Consider the following 24,359-nt stretch of genomic DNA (forward strand, 5'->3'; position numbering starts at 1 on the left):
CATTTCAATGGCCATTTGGTGTCCTTCGGTTTAGTATGTCCCCTTCTGTATGCAACTGAACACTGGATTTGAGTTTGGAAGGGGTCTGAGGGAGCAACTGAACTTGACTGACCTTTGCTACAATCTGAAGACTGTTTTGTGTGCAGATTTTGGGCTGGAAATCTACCTCTAATTTTCAATATTAATAGTGGACTACATTGCAGGGCTATCCTAAACTACTCTTTCCCAGCCACAGCACTACCACCCGCGTGCAATCTGAGGATAATAGGTTGAATTTGCATAGGGGCAGGGCTATTTTGTTAAACTATTTAAAAACATAAGATCTGAGTTAGAAAGAGCAAAAAATCCTGCCGTCGCTGCTACTTTTATTTGGGAATATAGACACGCTAACGCTCAGCCATGTAGCTTCGGTAAAATCCTAGATTTCTCAATTTATTTCTACTATATTTAAATCGATCAGAGAAAGATTTAAAAACAGGGTTCAAAGTGAAACCGGAAATTCTCCATCCACAGAGTCGCTCCCTTTCCCTTAGTTTTTAGATCTATTGGAGAAATGCCCATAAAATTAATACAGGCTTTAAATTCCGGGGTGACTTTGAAACCCAGTTCCTCCTCCAGAGGCAATGGGTTTGTCCCATAGAGATAAAAAGATGAGTCACCTCAGATGTTAATATTTCCGGTCTAAAATTAAACGAGTTTTTCGCTCTGACTTCCAATAGAAAATATATTAGATTTTCACCATAGGCAGATGCCAAAGGAGCGAGCAACGCTGATAAAGAATCATGGCCAGTAGCGACTTTCAATTCTACCGCTACGTTTAGGTTGTGCATGACTCTATATTTTTCTAGCTCTATGGCAAAATCTTTCTCATGGCTTATAGAGATAGAAAGCTATGCGTCCCCCTTCTCTGATTTGCGCATGCGTTCCACTTGCCTTAGCTCTGATTTTTCGTCTCTTTCCTCCGGCGCATGCGCTCTTTTTTCTCCTCCTGTCAAGCTGCCGTGGGTTGAGGGGGCAAGATGGCGGCGTCCTCTGTGTGCCGGGCCGCGGGTTGTGTTGCCAGCCGGACCCTTCTGCGGGCGTCTCGCACGCCGGTGAGTGGCTCCTGGCTGGGCCTCTGGGCGACGAAGGTGGGTGGCTGGTAGAGGGGAGCAGACGAATTGGGAACTGGGTGAAGTCCGCGAGGAGCCGAGCTTCCTCCACCGCCTGCGAAGGTCATGGCCCGCAAGGCCTGCCCCAGCCCGGTAACTGTTGTGGCCTTTCTGGCCATCTGGATTAAAGAAACCATCTGATGCATGTTTAGACAGGAAAAAAGTCCTACAACTCCCATCATTTCCCAGCCAGTTATGCAGCACAGGGCCCTGCTGGGAGTTATAGTACTTTTTTCCTATCTAAACATGCATCAGATTGGTCCTTAAATGTCTCTCCTGCACCACAGACAGCAGATCCCATCCTTCTCCACACCAGCTATTCCAGAATAACTTCAACACAATGCTCCCTGTTCTGTACCATCAATCATTAACGTGGATTAGAAGTTTCCAAATATTCCACTGGATCAATAATGAGTAGTTTTGACATGTATTTTTTGGACTGCCTTTAAAGAGGCTTTTTTTCCTTTTAAAGCAGGAAATCTAATATTATGATAAGCACCTGATTGGCAAAATGCCATTTTAAAAAATCTTGGTTGGGTTGGGTTGTTTGTTTAAAAAAACAAGAACAAAATGGTTTTAACCATTGCTGCTTGTGAATTACACCGTCTTCTCTGCTCTCAATGCTTTCATACAGGCAGCAAAGATAGGGTGACCATATGAAAAGGAGGACAGGGCTCCTGTATCTTTAATAGTTGTATTGAAAAGGGAATTTCAGTAGGTGTCATTTGTTCCTCATATTGAGGCAGTAGCTAAATCCTGTCATTTTTTCCTGTATAATATTGCCAGGATTCGATCATTTTTGTCTGTCTCTTCTGCCAAAATGCTTGTTCATGCACTGGTTATTTCTCGGTTGGACTACTGCAACCTTCTTCTCTCTGGCTTTCCTTCTTCTCACATCAGTCCGTTGGTTTCTGTCCACCACTCTGCCGCTAAGATCATCTTCTTGGCTCGCCGCTCTGACCATGTTACTCCACTTCTGAAATCTCTTCATTGGCTTCCAATTCACTTCAGAATCCAATATAAACTTCTCCTGTTGACCTTCAAAGCTTTTCACGGTCTAGCTCCTTCCTCTCTCTCCTCTCTCATCTCACACTATTGCCCCGCTCGTCCTCTTCGCTTCTCTGATGCCATGCTTCTCGCCTGCCCAAGGGTCTCTACTTCCCTTGCTCGGCTTCGTCCATTTTCTTCTGCTGCCCCTTACGCCTGGAACGCTCTTCCAGAACATCTGAGATCCACAAGTTCAATCGCAGCTTTTAAAGCTCAGCTAAAAACTTTTCTTTTTCCTAAAGCTTTTAAAACTTGATGCTGTTTGGGCTTTATACTGTTATACTGTTAGTTTTACCCTACCCTGTGCCTGTTTACCCTACCCAGTGCCTGTTTGCATTCTCTTCCCCTCCTTATTGCTTTACTATGATTTTAGTAGAATGTAAGCCTATGCGGCAGGGTCTTGCTATTTACTGTTTTACGCTGTATAGCACCATGTACATAGATGGTGCTATATAAATAATAATAATAATAATAATAATAATAATAATAACTATGGAGAACCTGATGAAATTCCCTCTTCATCACAACAGTTAAAGCTGCAGGAGTGACCAGATTTAAAAGCGGGCAGGGCACCTGCAGCTTTAACTGTTGTGATGAAGAGGGAGTTTCACCAGGCGCTGCATGCATACAAATAACACCTGCTTAAATTGTCTTTTCTTTACAACTGTTAAAGATACAGGAGCCCTGTCCTGCTTTTCATTTGGTCAGCATAGTCCGTACTCTTCTTGTGTAGCCTGGCTTTCCTTCCACTTCCTATATGCGTCCTTTTTTGTTTTCAGGTCATCTCTAAGCTTTTTGTTGGAGCCACATTGGTTTCTTCTGTTGTCTTCTAACGTTTTTCCTTGTTGGGATTGTTTGTAATTGTGCCTTTAAAATTTCCTTTTTAAAAAATTCCCACCTATCTTGGACTCCTTTTCTTATTACGGCTACTTGCCATTGTACCTTACTTATCATAGTTCTGAGTTTATTAAAATCAGCTTTCCTAAAATCCATAGTATGTGTATGACTACACTCCGCTTTTGCTTCCTTTAAAATCAAGAACTCAAGTATGACGTGGTCACTTTCCCCCAGAGTTCCAGTAACTGCCACTTTAACCACTAAGTCATCCCTATTGGTCAGTATCAAGTCAAGGATAGCTGAACCTCTAGTTCCTTCCTCCACTTTCTGTAGGAAAAAGTTATCAGCCACACATGTCAGGAATTTCTTGGAAGGGCCACTTTTGGCAGAAATTGACTCCCAACAGTTATCAGCGTAATTGAAGTCCCCCGTTACTACTACATCACACTTCCTTGAAACACTGGCAGTTTGCTTTTCAAATTGGACCAAAATCACTATTATGTGACTATTTATGTACAATTTTACATGACTTAACAGTGCACATCTTTGTGCCATCTGTATTGTTCTGTCAATTGTGGTTTGACAATAGATCTCTCTTTAGCCAGCCTTATGGAGTTTGACAAGAAGAGGAAGTACTGCATCCTATCTCCAGGTGCTGCATAATGTTCCTGAGACACAAGTCACCACTCTAGACAATGGCTTCCGGGTAGCTTCTGAGCAGTCCGACCATCCTACCTGTACAGTAAGTTTAATATGAGTTTCTGAAAGTTTTTGGAGACTCTGTAATATCGTTGGGTCTATATTGTTTGAATTATAAAAAACTTCCTGACTGTTAGAGCAGTGTGACGGTGGAATCAGTTACCTAGGGAGGTTGTGGGCTCTCCCACACTAGAGGCATTCAAGAGGCAGCTGGACAACCATCTGTCAGGGATGCTTTAGGGTGGATTCCTGCATTGAGCAGGGGGTTGGACTCGATGGCCTTGTAGGCCCCTTCCAACTCTGCTATTCTATGATTCTATGATAAAGCCTGCCATATTTCTAGGTTTCCAGGTAGAAAGTAGCGTTTTTAAAAACAGCACAGACATAAATATCCAAAACGTAAATAACAAGCTAAATGAGCAGCAAACAGTAAATAGTTTGACTTTTTGCTTCCAGAAATACTCAGCCTCTAGTGACTCACCAGCACAAGGAGTGTACAACAGGGGTAAAGCAATTGACAATGCATTTCTCTGAACTTTTATTGTTCATATTTTGTGTGCTGAAGGACCCTGAGATTTCTCTGAAGCTTGCCTGGATTTCCTCAGTGAAAAGGCTAGAATGTCAGACAAAAACTACTGAAAATTGCCCTCTAATACACAGGGGTGTATTCTAGCTTCACTTTTAGTTCATCCAGGGCAATGGTGAGACTTTGCAGGCCTGGCCTGGCCAATGCCCCATATGAACTGTTGTGCACCCTAAAATATGCTTCAGAATCTGCAATGTATAAAGCCTCCTTAGTAGAGAAGTCGATATGAAAAGAGTTTAAGTGCAATATCTGAAAGCTGCTGATGGGCAGAAGGTAGATATCCAGATGTCTTGGAGTTCTACTCCCAGAAGCCTCTGCCAGCACAGCTAATGGTCGGGAATGCTGGAAGTTGAAGTGCAAAACATGTGGAGCTCTACTTTCTGCCCACCCTGATCTAGGGCAATCATAGATGTAATGATAAGGTAGAGGGAGAGGGTAGTTTGGTTATTTGGGGTTCAAGCCTCGTTGAAGTGTGCCTGAAGGGTTATAGAAAGCAGTGTAAGTCCTGGAGTGTATTGTACTTTTGACATCTTTGGGGGATGTTGACTAGTTTTCAGGAGAGCCTTGTTTTTAGAATTTATTATAGTGGTTCACTCTTCACAGAGTCACAAAGGCAGAAATGTTAGCTATCAGGACCAAATCTGAAAACAATATTTATTAGAATGTCTGCCTATAATGTTGTTATGGGTCGAGAAGAAAAGCCTTTGTTAGAATTGTGCACCAACAATTCAGTGTGTCATTCTCCATGAAAGTCATTAGTTACTTCCTTTTTGAGACCTTATAACATGATCCTAAGTATGTTTATACAGAAGTATAAGTTCCATTGAATTCAGTGGTACTTGCTACTTTATAAATGGGGACTGTGACCTAAATTACTTTTAGATGAAACCCCAGTGTTGCCTTCAGTCTCTGAACAGATTTAGTGAGTAGAAAGGCTGTGTCTAAATAATGATAGTTTTAGTTTGTATCTTTCTAACCAAAATAAGAAACATCATTAGCACTTGCAAGATAACCAGAGAAATAAGGATTTAAAAGTGATACTATCATTCTCTATATCATGCAGTCACCAATTAGTTTCCGGGCAATGTATAAAGTGTTGGTTATTACCTTTAAAGCCCTACATAGGTTGGGTTCAGATTACCTGTGGGATCGCCTTCTCCCATACAATCTGCCCCACACACTCAGATCCTCTTAGAAGAATTTACTTCAGCCAGCCAAAACTAGACTGACAACTGTTACCCAGAGAACCTTCTCTTCTGCCATTCCCAGACTGTGGAAGGGCCTGCCGGGAGAGATTCGCCAACTCAACAGTCTTTCTGAATATAAAAGAGCTATAAAGACATGTCTTCCAGCAGGCCTAGTCAGTTTTATGTATTTTATAATATTTGTATATTTTATGTTGTTCCCTGCCTTGATCCAGAGGGAGAGGCAGGAAATAAATAAGTAAAATTATTATTATTATTATTATTATTATTATTATTATTATTATTATTACTACTACTACTACTACTACTACTACTATTTGTGGACAATTTCCTATAAAGCTAATACATTTAAGGTGTTTAACTTGCTAGCTGAAGAAAGCTGGGGATTGTGAGAGTTTTTCCTGTCTTAACATGAATAGGATTGCACCCTTAATGTATTTAATTACTGCTTCCTTTTTGTCAGGTGGGAGTTTGGATTGGGGTAGGAAGCCGTTATGAAACTGAGAAGAACAATGGAGTTGGCAACTTTGTGGAACATATGGCTTTCAAGGTGAGGTGGCAAGCTATTTTCTTCTCAATATGATCAACATCCTCCTGCTCACCCAGTTTTCTGAATCCGGAGATGCCTTTAAAGAATATTCAATTTCAAATTTTGAAACTAGACTGGCATTAAGGCTCAGTTCGGACAACACGTTAGTCAACGGTGATTTTATTTATCCACAGTGGAGTTGTTACACCACTGTTAAGAAATGTGTTGTTGGCGGGAAAACTCCACACAATGGTTTGTAAAAGGTCTTCTTCAAGGACAAATAAACCTGTTCAGTTTCTAAAATAGTAGTGCATCTTGTTCACTACATATCTAAACGCCATGCAAGTAGTACGTCCATAGTAATGACTGTGTTTTGGAGCCTTGGAAGGACACGATTAAAACTGAGCATAAAACTGGTGAGATAGTGGGAGTGGGTGGGGGGTGTTACTGAGCTGGGGAGCAGCATGATGACTACAAATGCCTTACATTTTAAAGATCCCTGACAAGGGCTTTTAGAGCATTCAGACTATTGAGTGGACCATCCCTTTTGGATAGTTTCCGTATATTTGATGAGCACAAATTAGACATGCTGATTTCTTCCCTGGCTTGCCATGATGTCTCTGTGAATTTAATCATTTCTCTTATTATTATTTTCAGTTGCTGAAGTCTAATTCTCACATTACATTTTGTCATGGTAAACATATGCAAATGTAATAAATGATTTTTACCATGTTTTTCATGTGATAAATACTATTTGCACATACTGCATACTCCTGCAGGGAGAGCTGGAGTTCACCATGTCAGAGTGAACTCTTGAAATGTTTAGAGTTGAGATTTTCTGGGAGAGGTTGTTTTTACTACATGAGTATTGGTTTCTGAAAGTTAAAACACATGCTCTGAGACGGTGTCTTGTGGAAATGGGGCAGTTGAGCAAACAAGATATTTAGGTTTATATCCTGTTCTGGAATCTGAGGAGAGTTGCAGCCTGTGTCAGAAGTAACACTGCAATACCTCTAAATATCTACTTGTTCAATTTTTTTGCCATTTTTTTAGGGCACAAAGAACCGTCCTGGTGCTGAACTTGAAAAGGAAGTGGAGAGCATGGGTGCACATCTCAACAGCTATTCCTCTCGGGAACAGACAGCCTTTTTCATGAAAGCTTTAGCTAAAGATTTGCCCAAAGGTAATGTCCTTGGGCTGTGTTTCTTCGTATTTGTGAATTTGGCAGAGGGAAAAGGAGTTGCTTTCTTTGCATGTGTGTTTAACTTACTTTCATGGGATAAAGCTATTTGAAGAGTGTTTGTAGAAGGCTGTATTTCAATTGTACTTCCACACAATGTGGTGGCTTAATTTAAGGCACTGACCCTGTTCAGACAATACACTAAGCAACAATGATTAAGCATTTTGAGCTAAACATTTTGGCTTAATGTGTCATATGATCCATGACTTAGTGTGTCGGGTGAACCATTCCTAACCATAATGGCTACATAACTAAATTATTATTATTTATTATTATTATTTATTTATATAGCACCATCAATGTACATGGTGCTGTACAGAGTAAAACACTAAATAGCAAGACCCTGCCGCATAGGCTTACAATCTAATAAAATCATAGTAAAACAATAAGGAGGGGAAGAGAATGCAAACAGGTACAGGGTAGGGTAAGCAGGCACAGGGTAGGGAAAAACTAACAGTAGAAAGTAACAGTAGAAGTCTGCACAACATCAAGTTTTAAAAGCTTTAGGAAAAACAAAAGTTTTTAGTTGAGCTTTAAAAGCTGTGGTTGAACTTGTAGTTCTCAAATGTTCTGGAAGAGCGTTCCAGGCGTAAGGGGCAGCAGACGAAAATGGACGAAGCAGAGCAAGGGAAGTAGAGGCCCTTGGACAGGCGAGAAACATGGCATCAGAGGAGCGAAGAGCACGAGCGGGGCAATAGTGTGAGATGAGAGAGGAGAGATAGGAAGGAGCTAGACCGTGAAAAGCTTTGAAGGTTAACAGGAGAAGTTTATATTGGATTCTGAAGTGAATTGGAAGCCAATGAAGAGATTTCAGAAGCGGAGTAACATGGTCGGAGTGGCGAGCTAAGAAGATGATCTTTGCGGCAGAGTGGTGAACAGAAACCAAGGGACTGATGTGAGAAGAAGGAAGGCCAGAGAGAAGAAGGTTGCAGTAGTCCAACCGTGAAATAACCAGTGCATGAACAAGCGTCTTGGCAGAAGAGACAGACAAAAATGATCGAATCCTGGCAATATTATACAGGAAAAATCGACAAGATTTAGCTACTGCCTCAATATGAGGAATAAAGGAGAGCGAGGAGTCGAAGATAAAGCCAAGGCTACGAGCTTCCTTGACCGGAGTAAGCGTAACATCATTGACAGTAAGAGAGAATGAGAGATGAGGAGAAGGTTTAGGAGGAAAAACAAGCAATTCAGTCTTTGCCATGTTAAGCTTCAAGCGACGATGAAGCAGCCAAGCTGAGATATCTGAAAGACATGCCGAGATACGATCGTGAACATCAGGAGAAAGTTCCGGAGATGACAGATATAGTTGTGTATCATCGGCGTACAGATGATATTGGAGGCCATGAGATTGAATAAGCTTGCCCAAGGGCAACATGTATAAGGAAAACAACAACGGGCCAAGCACCGAGCCTTGCGGAACCCCTACTGAAAGGGGAAAGGAGGAAGACGAGCTGCCATTAGTCAACACGCTGAAAGAGCGACCCGCTAGATAGGAGGCAAACCAGTTATAGACAGAGCCACAAAATCCAAGGTCATGAAGGGAATCTAAGAGAAGATCATGATCAACCGTGTCAAAGGCTGCAGTTAGATCAAGGAGAATAAGAACGGAATAATGGCCTTTAGACTTGGCAGTAAGGAGATCATTGGTGATCTTAGTAAGGGCTGTTTCGGTGGAATGCAGAGGACGGAATCCAGATTGAAATGGATCCAAAGCAGAGTTACTAGAAAGAAAGTCAAGACAGCGAGAGTAGACCGCACGCTCCAGGATCTTTGAAACAAACGGCAACAAAGAGACAGGTCGGTAGTTAGACAGAGATAGCCTATCAAGAGTAGGTTTCTTGAGAATGGGAGAGACTGTAGCATGTTTGAAAGCAGAAGGAAATGAACCAGAGGACAGAGAAAGATTAATAATATGTAGCAAGGAAGGGAGGATAGCAGGAATAAGATTAATAAAGACGCGAGAAGGAATCGGATCACGAGAACAAGTGGAAGGCTTCGAAGAGCGCAGCATTGTAGACAGTTCATCCGCAGAGACCGAAGGAAACGCAGAGAAATTTGCAGGAGGAGCTGACAGATGAGGAACAGGAACTGGAAGAGGAGCAGAGCTGGCCAGATCAGAGCGGATAGTTTGGATTTTAGCATTGAAAAAAGAGGCAAAGTTATTAGCAGACAGAGAGGCGGGGAGAGATGGCGGATTAGGCTTCAGAAGAGAATTGAAGGACGCAAAGAGCCGCTGAGGATGCCTAGCATTTGACTGGATCAGCGTTGAGTAGTACTGCTGTTTGGCCAATGAAATGGCAGAAGAGAAAGAGGAGAGTACAAATTTGTAATGGACAAAGTCTGCCCGGTCCCTGGTCTTACGCCAAAGGCGTTCAGCTGCCCGGGAACAAGAGCGAAGGTAGCGGAGGGAAGAGGTGAGCCACGGTTGGGGTTGAGAAGGGCGAACTATCCGAGTTGTAGATGGAGCAAGATTATCAAGAGTTGAAGATAAGGAGGAATTAAAGAAGGAGACAGCTGAGTCCAAGGAGACAGCCGAACAGACAGAAGGAAGGGAGGAGGCTAGAGACTGGGAAAAAGCCTCATAATTGATAGATTGCAAGTCACGACAAGAGCGAGAAGCGGGACGTGAAGGAGGAGGATTATGAGTAATATTGAAAGAAACTAGGTGATGATCTGACAGCGGAAAGTGAGCAGTAGAAAAGTCCAACACAGAGCAATTCCGAGTGAGAACAAGATCCAGACAGTGTCCAAGGGAATGTGTGGGTGCATCAGACCAAAGCTTAAGATCATAAGTTTAAAAACACTCAGTAACCATTTGCTGCAAAAAGGGTTAGTGGTTCCACCATGGTTTAGTGTGTTATCTAAACAGCCCCTATTTCAGCCAACAGGAAGGAGTTTTCCCCTTGTGAATAATGTATTAAACCACTTGATTAGTTCTTAGCAGCCTGTGTCTTATATTTGCCCAGGGCTTGAACAAATTGTTACTTCATTGCGGTCAAGAAGCGATTGCTTTCAGTTGGCCCAAAATTGCCCAAAATAGTCTCACTGCTTATCAAAAGATTTAAAATTGTGCTGTCTTGTCAATAATCTCATTGTATGAATCAGAAACTCTTTCAGCACATTGAGAACTTGCATTTTTCTGGTAAGTTTTGTCTTTGCCAGTTGTGTAACTTCTCTTGCGAAGATCCAAGAACTGGTACCTGCCTATCACTAAATGCCAGTTGCAGAGAACCCTTTCAAAGCTTTTGCTAGCAAGTAGGCTAATTTAAGCCCTTGAATTGGTTCGTATTAAAGCATTTGTGATGCAAGGCAAAGGAGTTTTGGGATGGGGTGGGAGATGAGAATGGAGGAAGACTGCCAAAGAGAAATTATAAAGTCAGCAGCAGGGTGAGAAGATTGAGGCTGATGGGCAAGAGATACAAGGGGAGCACAAGTTCTGCTTGTTGTTAAGACAAGATGATGCAAAAACAAAGAGGAGAGTTGACTGTGTTGTAACAGTGTGATACCACAAATATTCTACGCTATACAGTGGTGGCCAAAGTTGTGGACACTTTTTGAAATTTTCATGTTTTGCAGCTTATAGAAAATGTTCTGTTTCACGAAATTCAAATGTTTATGTATCAATTGAAAGAGAATTTAATGCTGAATTTAATACAAAAAACAATGCAAATATCTGCAGTACAAAAGAAAGTTATGCTTACTTTAGTCTAAAAACAAACACAGGTGATTGAGTGAAGAAGCGGATTGGAATTGCAAACCGGGGACCAATCACATGGTAGTAGCTGCGATACATCATGTTTCAAGTTGGGGAAAGTCAGTTTTGCCGTTTGTTCTGTAACTGAAGCGCAATTGGAGATTGTGTGAATATTTGAAGTATTTCTCAAATTAAAAGTGTACATACATACTTCATAAATAGAGCAATGGCACCAAAGAAAAGAGTTGATTGCACACCCATGAAAAGAAGCAGGATGGTTGTAGTACGTGAATCAGGTCTTTCAGTTGATATATAAACATTTGAATTTCGTGAAGCAGACCATTTTCTATAAGCATGCAAAGTTGCAAAACATGAAAATTTCAAAAAGTGCCCACAATTTTGGCCACCACTGTAGCTATGTGGACGTTCCTTTATCATCCAGGAATGTCGTTGTCTTCCCCATTCGGTTTGACGTGAATTAATCATTCAAATGCTATGTCTTTTTTAGCGATTGAGATTCTGGCTGATGTAGTACAGAACTGCAGCCTGGAGGATTCTCAGATTGAGAAGGAGCGGAATGTCATCCTTCAGGAGATGAAAGAAATGGATGCCTGCTTGCCCCACGTCATCTTTGATTACCTTCATGCTACAGCTTACCAAGGCACTGCTTTGAGCCAGACTGTTGAAGGAACGACAGCAAATGCTAAGTAAGGAGCCCAGATAGAAGTTTCTTGGCTTTCAAACACATCTGAAATAGTTTTCTTTCTCTTGTTGTGTAACAGTTTACGGAGCTTCTAGTTTCAAGCAGATGATTGAAGTAAAGGATGAGATGTACAACATAATGCATGAGTGTTGTGTAGATGATGAAGACCTTAACAGTGGCAAACTAGAAAAGGCAAGGAAGTATGAATTCATATGGAAACGCAACAGCCAATTGCCGTTCTTGCTACAGTGTAGGTTGTCAGGACATCGATCTGAAATACCCAGCTCTTTTTGCATATTCTATTATTTCCCTGCTTTCAAGGAAATGTTTTTCATGGAAAAGACAAGGTAGTTTGTACTCTACATTAAACAGACACACACTTCTGCTCCAAGAAAACTCATATCTTGATCAAGCATAGCTCATGCCGATAAAGCAGATTTGCGTATAGAGCATTCAGTTATTTTAAAGAATGTTGAAAAGAAGAGACACAACAATTCACTGTTTGTACTCGAGAACAGGACTAAAAAAGTGGGTTTTAAATTAAACATAAAGAAATTTGTTTTTAATAGAGCAGTTCAGCTGTGGAAGACCTTGTTATGGGTTTTTTGTTTTGTCTAGTACTGTTCCTGTTTTCAGATGAGGCACTGAGGATGAGGAATATTGGCTTGTCCAATGTTACCTTTCTGAGTTTGTAGCTGATCAGAGATCCAGGCTAATATTCTCAGATCCAAGTCCACTATGCTGGTTTTCATGCTGGTTTCCACTGATTTTTAACGGGAATTAAGCACACCAAGCTATAAGTTTGATTTTAGCAAGTAGTTGTTAGGAAGGAAGATGGGCAGGGTTGCATGTGCATAACATAGAAGTGTTTGCATGTCTTTCATAGTTTGTGCAGTAGTGTAATGATCTCTGGTTGTTATGAACTAGCGCTCAATTTATATAAGAATTAACTTAGCACTTTTCAGTGTTCAAAAGGCTTCACATAGCCATGGTCTAGGAGGACAATATTATCCCCATATTGTGATGCAGTACTGCTGAGTCTAAGAGAATGTCACTTTGCTAAGGCAGCTTTGGGAATTTGAAGCAGACACAAGATCCAAAACAGATATCTGCCACATTCGGACGTCACTTTAAGCCATGATGGGTTAATAAGCTACACACAGTATCTTATTTTCAAAATAAGCTGCTGTGCATAATCTGAGTCATCCCCTGGCCCCTTGTCCTGTTACAGACCTCCCACCTCAGCGGTGGCGCTGTATCACCCATTGACAATATCTCAGCAGCCTGTTTTAACCTTCCACAAAATCTCAATGAGAGGAGAGAGGTTACTTCAGCACTTCCAGCATCACCATGACAAGGATGTAGTGGCTCTAAAGCGTTGTAAGTATGCAGGATTGGGACCAAACTTTATATACAGCCTCCCCTAGTCAGGCGACACCAAATGCACCATCAAAACCCAGCATAATTACACACAAAGTTGCGAAAGCCCTGGGTACACCAGAAAGGAGGTGATGCAAATAAACCCTTGGAAGTTTGTAGGATTGGGACCAAACTCCATACTCAGCCCCCCCTCCCCCCAGCAGGGATGCACACAAGGCCCATTGAAAACCCTGCGCTCTGACAAAACCAGAGGCTTACTAATGACAGTGCTTTAGGTGGCTGCTTTATCACCTCACCATCATTATACACAACACACTCCGTCCCTTTTGCACATTGTTGACTATTAAAAACTTTTGTATATTGATCCTTAGGCATTTGACTCGTGCAGATCTGGCAGAGTACATTGAGGCTCACTACAAAGCCCCTCGCATGGTACTGGCAGCTGCTGGAGGTTGGTACTAGTTTAATGATTTAGAATAACTCTTTTCTTAGATTGGGTCTGATGTTTTACCAGCCTTCCTCAGCCTGCTGCCTTCCCAATGTTTTAGACTGCAACCCCCAGGATTCCTGACCATTACTCATGTTAGCTCGAGCTGATGGGAGTTAAAGTCCAAAACATTGGGAGGGAACCAGGTTGGGAAAGGCTGTGTTATATAATTGTGTGCCCATAGTCACATAATCCCAGCAGAGACAAGCATAGGGCAGATAGCAAAACATCTTGAGTCTGATCTGCCTATTAAAAAGTGACTAGACAAACTTTAAGGGGGAAATGACTTCCCATTAAGGCATTTTTAGTTCCTTTATTCTACTGGTCTTGGTCGAGAATGTTGGTTCTCTCTCCTATAAGTTAATAGAGAAAAATGTGATTGGTTTCTAGGAATATACGAAGTATAGATGACACTTGAAAATTGATTTAAGGAACCTCTGAATTAAGACACAGCTTAGAGCCTCGTGTGGCGCAGAGCAGTAAAGCAGCAGTTTCTGCAGCTGAAACTCTCCCCACAGCCTGAGTTCGATCCCAGCAGAAGCTGGTTTCAGGCAGCCAGCTTGGGTCGACTCAGCCTTCCATCCTCCCGAGGTCGGTAAAATGAGTACCCAGTTAGCTGGGGGGAAAGAAATAACGGCCGGGGAAGGCAACGGCAAACCACCCTACTATAAGGCCTGCCAAGAAAACGTCAGCGAAAGCTGGCGTCCCTCCAAGAGTCAGTAATGACTCAGTGCTTGCACGAGAGGTTCCTTTCCCCTTTCCTTTCCTTAACACTGTGGGCCCCATGTTATAATTGGACCACATTTGCGGTTCTTTTTGTAATAATTCAGTAAAGAGAAAATGTATGCTTTAGGGCCTACACTAGAAGATAGGCCTGTTCTCGGAGAGGAGGTGGGATTTGTTAGTTTGTTTGGCTTAGTATGGAGCCAATGGAGCAGATATTGACCTGTTTTGCATGACACAACAGCCCACCATGACTTAATTTACTTGCGGGAGCTGTTGCGTCATGCTGGGTGCTCACAGGCTGCCAGCTTGCCATGGCTTGTCAAATTATGTGAATCTAAGCAGCGGGGGTTAGTCAACCCTCAAATAACACATGGATTGATTTAGGACCTTCGAGCAATCCCTGCTGCCTGGGTTCACATGACTTGACAAGCCACTACAAGCTGGGGACCCATGAGCGCCAAGCACAACACAACAGCTCTCATGGGTAAATTAAGCCACAGTGATGTGCAAACAGGCCTAAAATGTTTGCATGTAGCAAAAAGCACTTGAGTTGTTGGATTTTGTGAACAAACTTGCATTGGTGGGAAACAGTGAATCTTCCTCTCTGGATATCCAGTATATACTGTTAAGTTTCTGCTGAATTACTGATGCCTTAATACTACTTGGAGAATAAGATTTTGGCAACATTGCTGCAGCTGCCTAACAAAAGCATTTTTTTAGTGTCTTCACTTGGAAGTCACTGCATTGATGCTATTCCATTTTGTTCTCTTTACTAGGTGTTAATCACAAAGAAGTAGCGGACCTTGCCAAACAGCATTTTGGCAACGTTCCCATTGCATACAAAGAAGATGTAATACCCGTTCTTCCACGCTGCCGCTTCACTGGGAGTGAGGTAGAGTTTTAACTATTTGACATCCTCAGCAAGTAAAACATGAATCTCAAAGAGTTCAACATGGGGTCCACTTCTTCATCAGTAATTAATAATCAAATGGCTTCTTGAGCCCTTATGTGTCGCATTTTCAATTCTCCTTTCAAAGTACAGCCATCTGTACCAAAACTCTGTTTGGACAAACTATTGTGAGAAGCTGCTATGTGTTAAATATATTTTGAAGTCTGAAATACTTAATACTAAAACCCAGGTTTAGGATTGGGCAGCAGCCCAAGAGATCATGTACCCAGACTCTCTTTGTGCACATGATTTCTGAAAACAGATTTTGGGCATCTAAAAAGTACATTTTTAAAAGGAGGGCTAAATATATTCTGAATACATAAATTAAATAAATAAATGCGAACTGGGGTTTGGTCTTGTTTTAATAGACAAAAGGCGGAGGGGAGAAATCTTGAACTCTTTGCAGAAAAGGTCTGACTGTGCTCTGTATTCTCCTTTCATGCCTCTAATGTATTTTAGATCGAAGTCAGAGATGATGCTTTGCCTTTGGCTCACGTTGCTATTGCAGTGGAGGGGGCAGGCTGGGCCAATCCAGACAATATTCCCCTTCTGGTCGCTAAATCGATCCTTGGGCGCTATGACCTTACCTTTGGCGGTGGTAAGGTAAGACACTAAGACTGGAATGTCTGTCTCGCATTTCCTTATATTTTGTGTTGAGGTAGGCAGGTCTCTGGAAGAGACTGGTTATGGATTACATGTCTAGATTTAAGGTCCCGGTGGGTTGTTCCCTTGCCTTTGCTAAGTTTACTAAATGTAAAGGTATATCACCTCTCTTGGTGCACTGATTAGGGATGTCAATGTTTAGGTTCTTTGGTCAATCAAGCTATGCACAAAAACGTTGGCTTCCAGGTGCAGCTGTCTGTGCTATTGCCATGCACATGGAGAACTCAACTAGTAGAGAAATGACAACAGGAGCACAAACTGCTACTTAAATCAGTCTTAAGAATGTGCTTCTTGATGTCTTGTGGTTGATATCCACAGGGGCTGCAGATCAGTGGTAAAGGCCTTGCAAACAGAAAACCTTAAGTTCAGCCCTTAATATGTCCACATGGAGGATATTGGGTGTTAGGGCTGGAGATGGGCATCTTCTTGAGGTCTTAGAGAGCTGCTGTTAGGCTAGTCAGCAATAGGACAGCTGGGTCTATGGTCTGATTCAGTGAAAAGTACCTCCTTGTGCTTGTTCTACTTTTTATATAAATGAAGACCCAGATTTGCAGGGCAGGAGCTATTTTGTAACATGGCAACTGAATCCTGAGGCAAGGACTCAGTATTTTTGCATGTCAAGTTTGAGCTACTAGAGTAATAATTGTCCGGTTAGCACCCCCTTGGTTTTCTGACTTAGGCTTTCACTGTACCTGTGCAACTGGGGAACAAATAGAGGGCAGGTGGTGGACATCTACAGGCATTATTGGCAATGTGTCATGATGCCTGAGTTTCCTACTTCTGTTATTTTAACTGCTTGATGAATGTACACTTGGCTCTTTGGGGTAACTAGATGGCCATGCATTATCATAATTACGTATTTACAGAATCAGACTGCCAGGCTGGCTGTACTTGCTGCAGAGACTGGGGTATGTCAAAGATTTGAAGCCTTCAACACTTGCTACTCTGACACGGGTCTCTTTGGTATCTATTTTGTTACTGATGGTCTGCATGTTGAAGATATGTTGCAATGTGCCCAAAGTGAATGGTAAGTGTAATTTCATTTCCAGCTTTCTCTCTTCCAGCAAATCCTGCACTGCTGTGAAGTCGATACATATGGATAGTTCTGTAAACATTAGATCTAGACAATATTTATAAGGGTTTACAAAAAAATAAATCATTTCAGTCTGTCTATGGCTCTGTTCTTTCACTACAAAACTCTGGGTGTCATAGGAAGTGAAATGACCATTAATGTAATTGTTAATAGCTTAGTGTCCTGCTATACAGTAGATCTCTGTATTCCAGCTGTCTCTCTAGACTTTGCATCTAAACAAGTTGTAACCTTTGCCATAGATGGACTGCTGTTGTGGGTTCTCCAAGAACTTCAAGAAAATAATATTTATTTATTTATTTATTGCATTTGTATACCGCCCCACAGCCAAAGCTCTCTGGGTGGTTTACAAAATGGGAATGGGAAGATCAAAAGTAGAGAAAGATCTCTCACTTCTGTTGCTGACAGGAGGTAGTATGCTGTAGTTTCTTTGCTTGGTTCCAGTTACATGTGTTACCTCCACCAGATCAGAGTGCAAAGAACATCAAGGAAGTGACATTGGTAAATCAGCCCTCAGAGTTCTAACTGTTCTGTTCGCCTCCTGTTCATATGTTTGTTGTGTGTTGACCTTCTTCCTTCAACAGCTAGTGGACCTGACTTCTTTGCAGTGCTTAACTGTTGGAATATGTCCACTGACTAGCAGCCATGATAAAGATTTAATCTTGAGCTTATGTAAAAGTGAAAGGATGGAGTGAGGGTGTCACCTGAAGGTGGATGACATTTGATTAATGTTTCCTCCCTGATCTCCATGTTCTGTGTAGGATGCGCCTCTGCAACAATGTGACTGACAGCGAGGTCAAGGTAGCCAAAAACATCCTTCGAAACACTTTGGTGGCTCAACTGGACGGTATGTCTCTCTGACTTAGGTGACTCCTGCTTTGCAGCTTCTAGGCAAATTTTAAGTTCTCTCCATTGTGAAAAGCATGGAATGAGTAGTGTTTCTCCAAACCCCAGATTCCACCTTGAACAATGTGTGTGATTTAAACAGTAAGGAAATGCACTCAAAACAGAGTGAATCAGCAGCATACCAAAGTGAGAGAACGTGAGGTGCCTTAATGACCTTGCTTGCAAATGCCTGTGCTATTGCACTGGCTGTAGCCATACCCCTGTAGCTAGGTAGCATGTCACTTCTGTGATATTCCATGTCACTTTCTTGTGTACCACAGTGGCTGGGGAACATGGGTGGAAGGGTGCTGTGGCACTTATGACCTTCTCGTGGGTTTCCCCTGGGCAACTGGTTGGCCACTGGGTGAATGGAATGCTGGACCAGATGGACCTTATTATTATTATTATTATTATTATTATTATTATTATTTATTTATTTATATAGCACCATCAGTGTACATGGTGCTGTCTCTTCCAGCCTGGCTCTTCATATGGAATGTATACAAAGGAAGAAAATAAGGCCATCAGGCTTTTTCAATTAAGTTGAATCTCCAGAAAGTGAAACTAAGAAATAAGTCTATTCTGTTGCAGCATAAATTACTAAAAGAAACACATGGCTACAAAAGTCTGCTAAATGCTAGCTGGCATTGCTTTTGTGCTGTGTCAGAAAGTTCAGGGCATGAAATGCTACTTCAGGTTTTGACTAATATTTTCCAGGTACCACTCCTCTGTGTGAGAATATCGGAAGCCATCTGCTGAGTTATGGACGTCGGATATCTCTGGAAGAATGGGATGCCAGAATTTCTGTAGGTATTATTGATTTATGGAATGGGAAGTTAATTTTTTACTAATGTACTAGTGCTTTTGAAACATCATATTTTTATTGACAGCTGTGGTTTCTGCATAGTTAAAATTCTAACTAAAAGTAGATGATTATGGGGTGCCTCAAGGTACCATCTTGTCACTAGTGCTATTTAATATCTACATGAAGCCACTGGGTGCAGTCATTAGGGGATTTGGGGGCATGGTGCCATCAGTATGCTGATGACACCCAACTCTATTTTTCCATTACATCTGAATCAGGAGAGGCACTGCACTACCAGTACTTGAATGCCATGGTGGGTTGGGTGAGGACCAATAAGCTGAATCCTGATAAGATGGACACAATGTGGGTGAGTGGTTCTTAGGTCCAGGAATTAGTGGAATTACCATCTCTGGATGGGGTTGTACTCCCCTTGAAAACAAGTATGGTTGTGCTCCTGGATCCATTGCTGTCATTGGAGGCCCAAGTGACCATGGCTAGGAGAACCTATTACAAGCTTAACCTTCTATGCCATTTGCACCCGTTCCTGAACAGAGCTATCCATGCGTTGGTATCCTCAGGATTGGGTTACTGTAATACACTCTCTGCAGAGCTGCCCTTAAGGCTGATTTGGCAACTGCAGCTAGTGCAGGATGCAGCAACTAGGTTCCTTACTTACTATGCTAAAGGATGTATACTGGCTGCCAGTCTTCTACCAAGGTAACTTTAAGGTGTTGGTATTAGTTTACAACCCTCTATGCAGCTCAGGATTATGTCAAGGAACATCTCCTCCAGCCCATTTTGATCTTCAGGAGACACTCTATTGTCCTGTGGGTTTCCATTTAGTGGCAAAATGGAGACAGGCCTCCTCTGCAGTAGTGCCTTACCTGTAGAATGATCTCCTCCCCTCGGTGTGAGGCCTCAACACTGGCATGTTTTAGGCATTTATTGAAAACGTAGCCATTTACTTTGGCTTTCCCCAAGTTATGAACTGTCTTTGTACCAGACTCATTATATTATTTTGTGTGTTTGTTTGGTTTAGTTGGTTTTATTCATTTGTATACCACTTCGGGATTTGTTTCAAATGAGAAGTAGCATAGAAATATTCCTAATAAAAAATAAGAACGTTACGTTCAATATCTGTAAAGTGAATATAACATATCCACAGTATCAGATTACAGAAGATCACAAATCAAGCTTAGATGTACAAGTTTTCTAAAGGCCTGGAGTCTACATTGTAATGTGTGTGTGGGGAAATAGAAAATTGTGGTATATTCCTTGAAGTGTACTTTATTTATTTATTTATTTTATAGATTTATATACTGCTGAACCTGTTTAAAAATATCTCCAAGCGTGCATGTTCTGAACTAAGAGTATATCAATTGAGCAGTCCTGCAGAAGATTGTGTGAAGCTTCCTTTGGGATCTCTGGAGAAAAATATTGTAGTTTCCCAAATGAGACCAATGTCAACTTGAGAATTGCGCTAGCTGTGACAGAAATTCTTGGCTGGCAGTCTGCTCTGTAGTAGCAGATTAAAGCACTTAGCTTTACTGCTTGAGGTGTGACTCTCTTTTTCTTGCCACTTATTCTAGGAGGTTGACGCCAAAAAGGTCCAGGAGATCTGTACTAAATATGTGTATGACAAATGCCCAGCTGTTGCAGCAATTGGTAAGTGGCCAGGCCTTTAGAAGTATCTGCTACTGCGGTGGTGAAAAATCAGCGAGCATAAATGATAGCTACTTTAATTGGAGCTCTGCTTGGTTTCCTTGGACGTTTTTGTAAGACACTTGTCTGTTTTGGTTTTTATTTTGCCTCAGCAGTGTTTGGCTGTTTCAGATTAGCTGTCCTGAATTAGTCACTGACTTTGTGGCAAATCAGATGGGCCTGAACATTGAGACAGTAACAACACTGCAGGCCACACACTTCTCAAGTCCCATTGCAAGAGGCTCAGGCTCTAGCAACGTTTGTGAAATGTTTTGGGAGTCATTTGTTTATACAACAGTAGCAAGTGAGCTGGTTCTTGCAGCTATTTCCCTGCATCTCTGTCTGTCAGCCGAGGAAATATTTCCCTCGGAAAACTTGTCTGAACAACTTGGTTCCTTGAAGTAGCTGGTGATTCCCCCTATCACACCCAGCAATCATTAAGATTCAGGCCGAGTCTTCAAAGTAAAACTCTTTGAGGAGCTTTCCAGACAAAATGGGAAGTCAACAAAATCCCCCCCCTTTTTTAAAAAACACTGTCTTGTTTGATAGCCTTCAGACTTGGATTTTGCCCTGTTATTGAATCCACTTTATATTATGAGGATTTGGGTTGCTGTGGAGCCTAAAACAGACATGCATTGTTGCAGGTGATCTTAAGAACGTTCTTAAGAGTCTGGTAAGACTTCTGTCTAGCTCTCCTATAACTCTTTAAGAACGTAATCATTTTAGAGTGAGTTACAGAGCAGCAGGATTGATATGATGCCAGAAGTGTCTCAAATGACCGACTCTCTTCTCTCTCTCAGGTCCTACTGAACAACTTCCGGACTACAATACTATCCGCAGTAACATGTACTGGCTCCGTTTGTAGGCGGTTTTATGCAGAGTGAAAATGGGGCAATGGGGCTAATGAAGAGTGTCCTCTGGGTCTATTCTTGTGCGTTTCCTGTGTGCCAGTGGCAAGAGGATCCTATAATTGCTGTACAAACATTCTTCTTTATGGTTATGTAAGTGATGTATCTGAGAGAGCTAAATAAATTAAATTTAAATGGAGTTGTCATCCAGTATTTATGGCTATATGGCAATGAAAGTGACTCATGGAGGTTGAGGGCATTTTTCTTAATCTTTTCAAGGAGGTTCCGCTTTCTTCATTTTAAATTTTGTTTACACTTGTTTGTACAGTCATTTAGCCTGAATGACAAATTTCTTAAGGAACTTTGACTTCCACTTTGTTTTGACACTGTTTGCCTTCTAATTCAAATTAGAATATGAAAGATATTCATAGGAGGGAGAAAGCCTGAAGGAAACAGGGCTGTTCCTTTTCTCTGGTTCTTGCTCCAAATACACAGGAGGAGAGGCTGATCATGCTGCCTGTCTTCTGTGGGGAAAAGTGATGTATGGCTTCCTCCGCCCACTGTCCATTTCTTCTACTCCTGGAGGAAAGGAAGGGCCTTCTTTCCAATTGCCTGGAGAGCAGGAAACTTGTGCTGTGCGCTCTCTCTCTCTCTTCCCCCCCTACTTTAGGGTTTCTCTTTGTACCCTTTTTATTTTTATTTTATATATGTTTTTATCCCACACTTCAATTATGTTTCCATGGCAGTTTACAAAAAAAAAAAAGGTGGAAGAGTAAGTACAAAAACAGAAAAGAAAAAGCTAATACCCTTCAAATCGCGTGAGGTACTGGTTCCTCTCTATTTGGCCCTGGTTAGGCCTCATCTAGAGTATTGCATCCAGTTCTGGGCTCCACAATTCAAGAAGGACGCAGACAAGCGGGAGCGTGTTCAGAGGAGGGCAACCAGGATGATCAGAGGTCTAGAAACAAAGCCCTATGAAGAGAGACTGAAAGAACTGGGCATGTTTAGCCTGGAGAAGAGAAGATTGAGGGGAGACATGATAGCACTCTTCAAATACTTAAAAGGTTGTCACACAGAGGAGGGCCAGGATCTCTTCTCGATCCCCCCAGAGTGCAGGACACGGAATAACGGGCTCAAGTTAAAGGAAGCCAGATTCCGGCTGGACATCAGGAAAAACTTCCTGACTGTTAGAGCAGTGTGACGGTGGAATCAGTTACCTAGGGAGGTTGTGGGCTCTCCCACACTAGAGGCATTCAAGAGGCAGCTGGACAAGCATCTGTCAGGGATGCTTTAGGGTGGATTCCTGCATTGAGCAGGGGGTTGGACTCGATGGCCTTATAGGCCCCTTCCAACTCTACTATTCTGTGATTCACAGCAGGGAGGCTGGAAATTATTGCTTCACTGTGACAGCAAATCCATAGGCTCTTTTCCAGTCACTAGCCTGCATTGTAGAGGGGATGGTGGTGTACGAGTGGTGTCTTTTACTTCTCAGTAAAGCATCCGTTTAACAACCTCTATCAATAGCCTTGGGGTGCATGATCCTGTAAGTAAGCTGAATTGCACCATGTTTTAAATTCCTATTGCAAATTCAATGAAGCAGAACTCCTACATCTCAGGTAGGGATGGATGAATCGATCTATTTCTAGTTCATGTTATTCACAGGTTTTTACCTATAATTCTGTTCTGTTTCCACAATCATCTGATTTTAAAAAAATGTTTTTTAAAAAATTCTGAATTGAATATTTTACCCTCCTGGCTTAACCCTGTCAAATCCTACTTTGATGGTATCAATCTGCTATTGGGGTGCAGTGGACCCCTTTGAAGACCTAGCTCAAGGATGGGAACCTCCAGCCTGCAAGCTTCTGCTGCAGCCCCTGCCCCTTCTTTCTCTAGCTCTGTGTGGGGAGAATCATGACCCCCCCCCCCACCTCCGCTCTTATCTCCTGCTGGGTATAAAAGTTTAAATACCTTTAAATTTTAGAATTACCCCATATTTCTCATGCCTGAAAGCTGTTTCAGTGGTGCTCACTGTGGAGTAGACATACATAGAATTGAACTGTGACTGGTACGCTTGGTGGGGAAATGCCCAAATGTGCCCCTGAGACTGTTCCCAAATTGGAATTTGAGCCCTGGGCCAAAAAAGGGTTTGCCACTCTAATCTTAGGGTTAATTTTTACCCTTGCAGTCCTTTGTAATGGTTTTTTGTACACACAGGAAAAATTAGAAAAGTGGAACATATCTGCTCTTGAAATAATATAACAACCAAATGGAATTTATGAAACATGCAAAATGAAATATTATTTCCCTGCCCTATTTTGATTTGAGATGTTGCTGAGTGTGTATTGGACCCTAGTTACCTTAGGCAGCTTTAGTTTCCTATTCATTTCAGTAAGGGTAAATCAGATACCTGTATGCTAAATGTACATTTTCTAAAAACTGAACGGGTTGGAAGATGAAACGCCAGCACAATTTACCCCCAAATTGTTGAGGAATATATGAGTTGTGAAGCAGTTCATATTTGTTTTTAAAAATGTTTTACAAATATTTCAAACAGCTGCTGAGGTCTATAAGAACTGACTAAGGAGGATTGTATATGAATGTGTATTTTGATTCATTGAAACTCAAAACAGTCAGAAGTATGAAATGTAGTGGAAGGCTATGTTCCAATGCATGCCTGTCCAAGCTGTCCAGATTAAGTCATTTGGTATAGGAATTTGCAAGATTGATAGAGGTGGAGTGGCAGACTAGTCGTTTTATAGCTGTCAAGTTACCACCAACCTTCTCTTGGGTTTATAAACATTAGGAAATAGTTCCTGTGTAATAATTTCTAACATGTACATGGGCTATACATCTATAAAATGTATACTGCCGATGCCAGACATTTGGCAAACCAAATGGGCCTGACCATTGAGACAGTAATACTACAGGCCACACATGTTAGATCTAGGCCCACATGTTAGCGAAAAGGGCTTATTCACACTGATTGTGCTGATGAGAATGTGCAAAGCTCTACTTTCAAACTGCTTGGAATAAGCTGGTCCTGTATTTTTAAAATCCAAATGTAACTCATGCCTTCAAATGTGGAAAAGATTCTCCACAAGATGGCACTAGTATATTACTTATAAGCTCCC

At 41.8% G+C, this 24,359-nt stretch overlaps 1 protein-coding gene across 1 annotated transcript; it reads left to right on the forward strand.

Moving 5' to 3' along the window:
* The first annotated feature begins 976 nt into the window (after nucleotides 1-976).
* LOC134395226 (cytochrome b-c1 complex subunit 1, mitochondrial) lies at nucleotides 977-21,427 on the forward strand. Its single transcript, XM_063121344.1, has 13 exons — nucleotides 977-1,094; nucleotides 3,637-3,777; nucleotides 5,989-6,075; nucleotides 7,108-7,237; nucleotides 11,500-11,698; nucleotides 13,446-13,525; nucleotides 15,064-15,179; nucleotides 15,696-15,839; nucleotides 16,766-16,926; nucleotides 17,751-17,836; nucleotides 18,592-18,680; nucleotides 20,269-20,344; nucleotides 21,181-21,427. The coding sequence occupies exons 1-13, from the start codon at nucleotides 1,020-1,022 to the stop codon at nucleotides 21,243-21,245; spliced, it is 1,449 nt and encodes a 482-aa protein (XP_062977414.1). The 5' UTR covers nucleotides 977-1,019; the 3' UTR covers nucleotides 21,246-21,427.
* The last annotated feature ends 2,932 nt before the right edge of the window (nucleotides 21,428-24,359 follow it).

This window comes from Elgaria multicarinata, chromosome 3 (genome assembly GCF_023053635.1).
Source record: "Elgaria multicarinata webbii isolate HBS135686 ecotype San Diego chromosome 3, rElgMul1.1.pri, whole genome shotgun sequence".
NCBI lineage: Eukaryota > Metazoa > Chordata > Lepidosauria > Squamata > Anguidae > Elgaria > Elgaria multicarinata.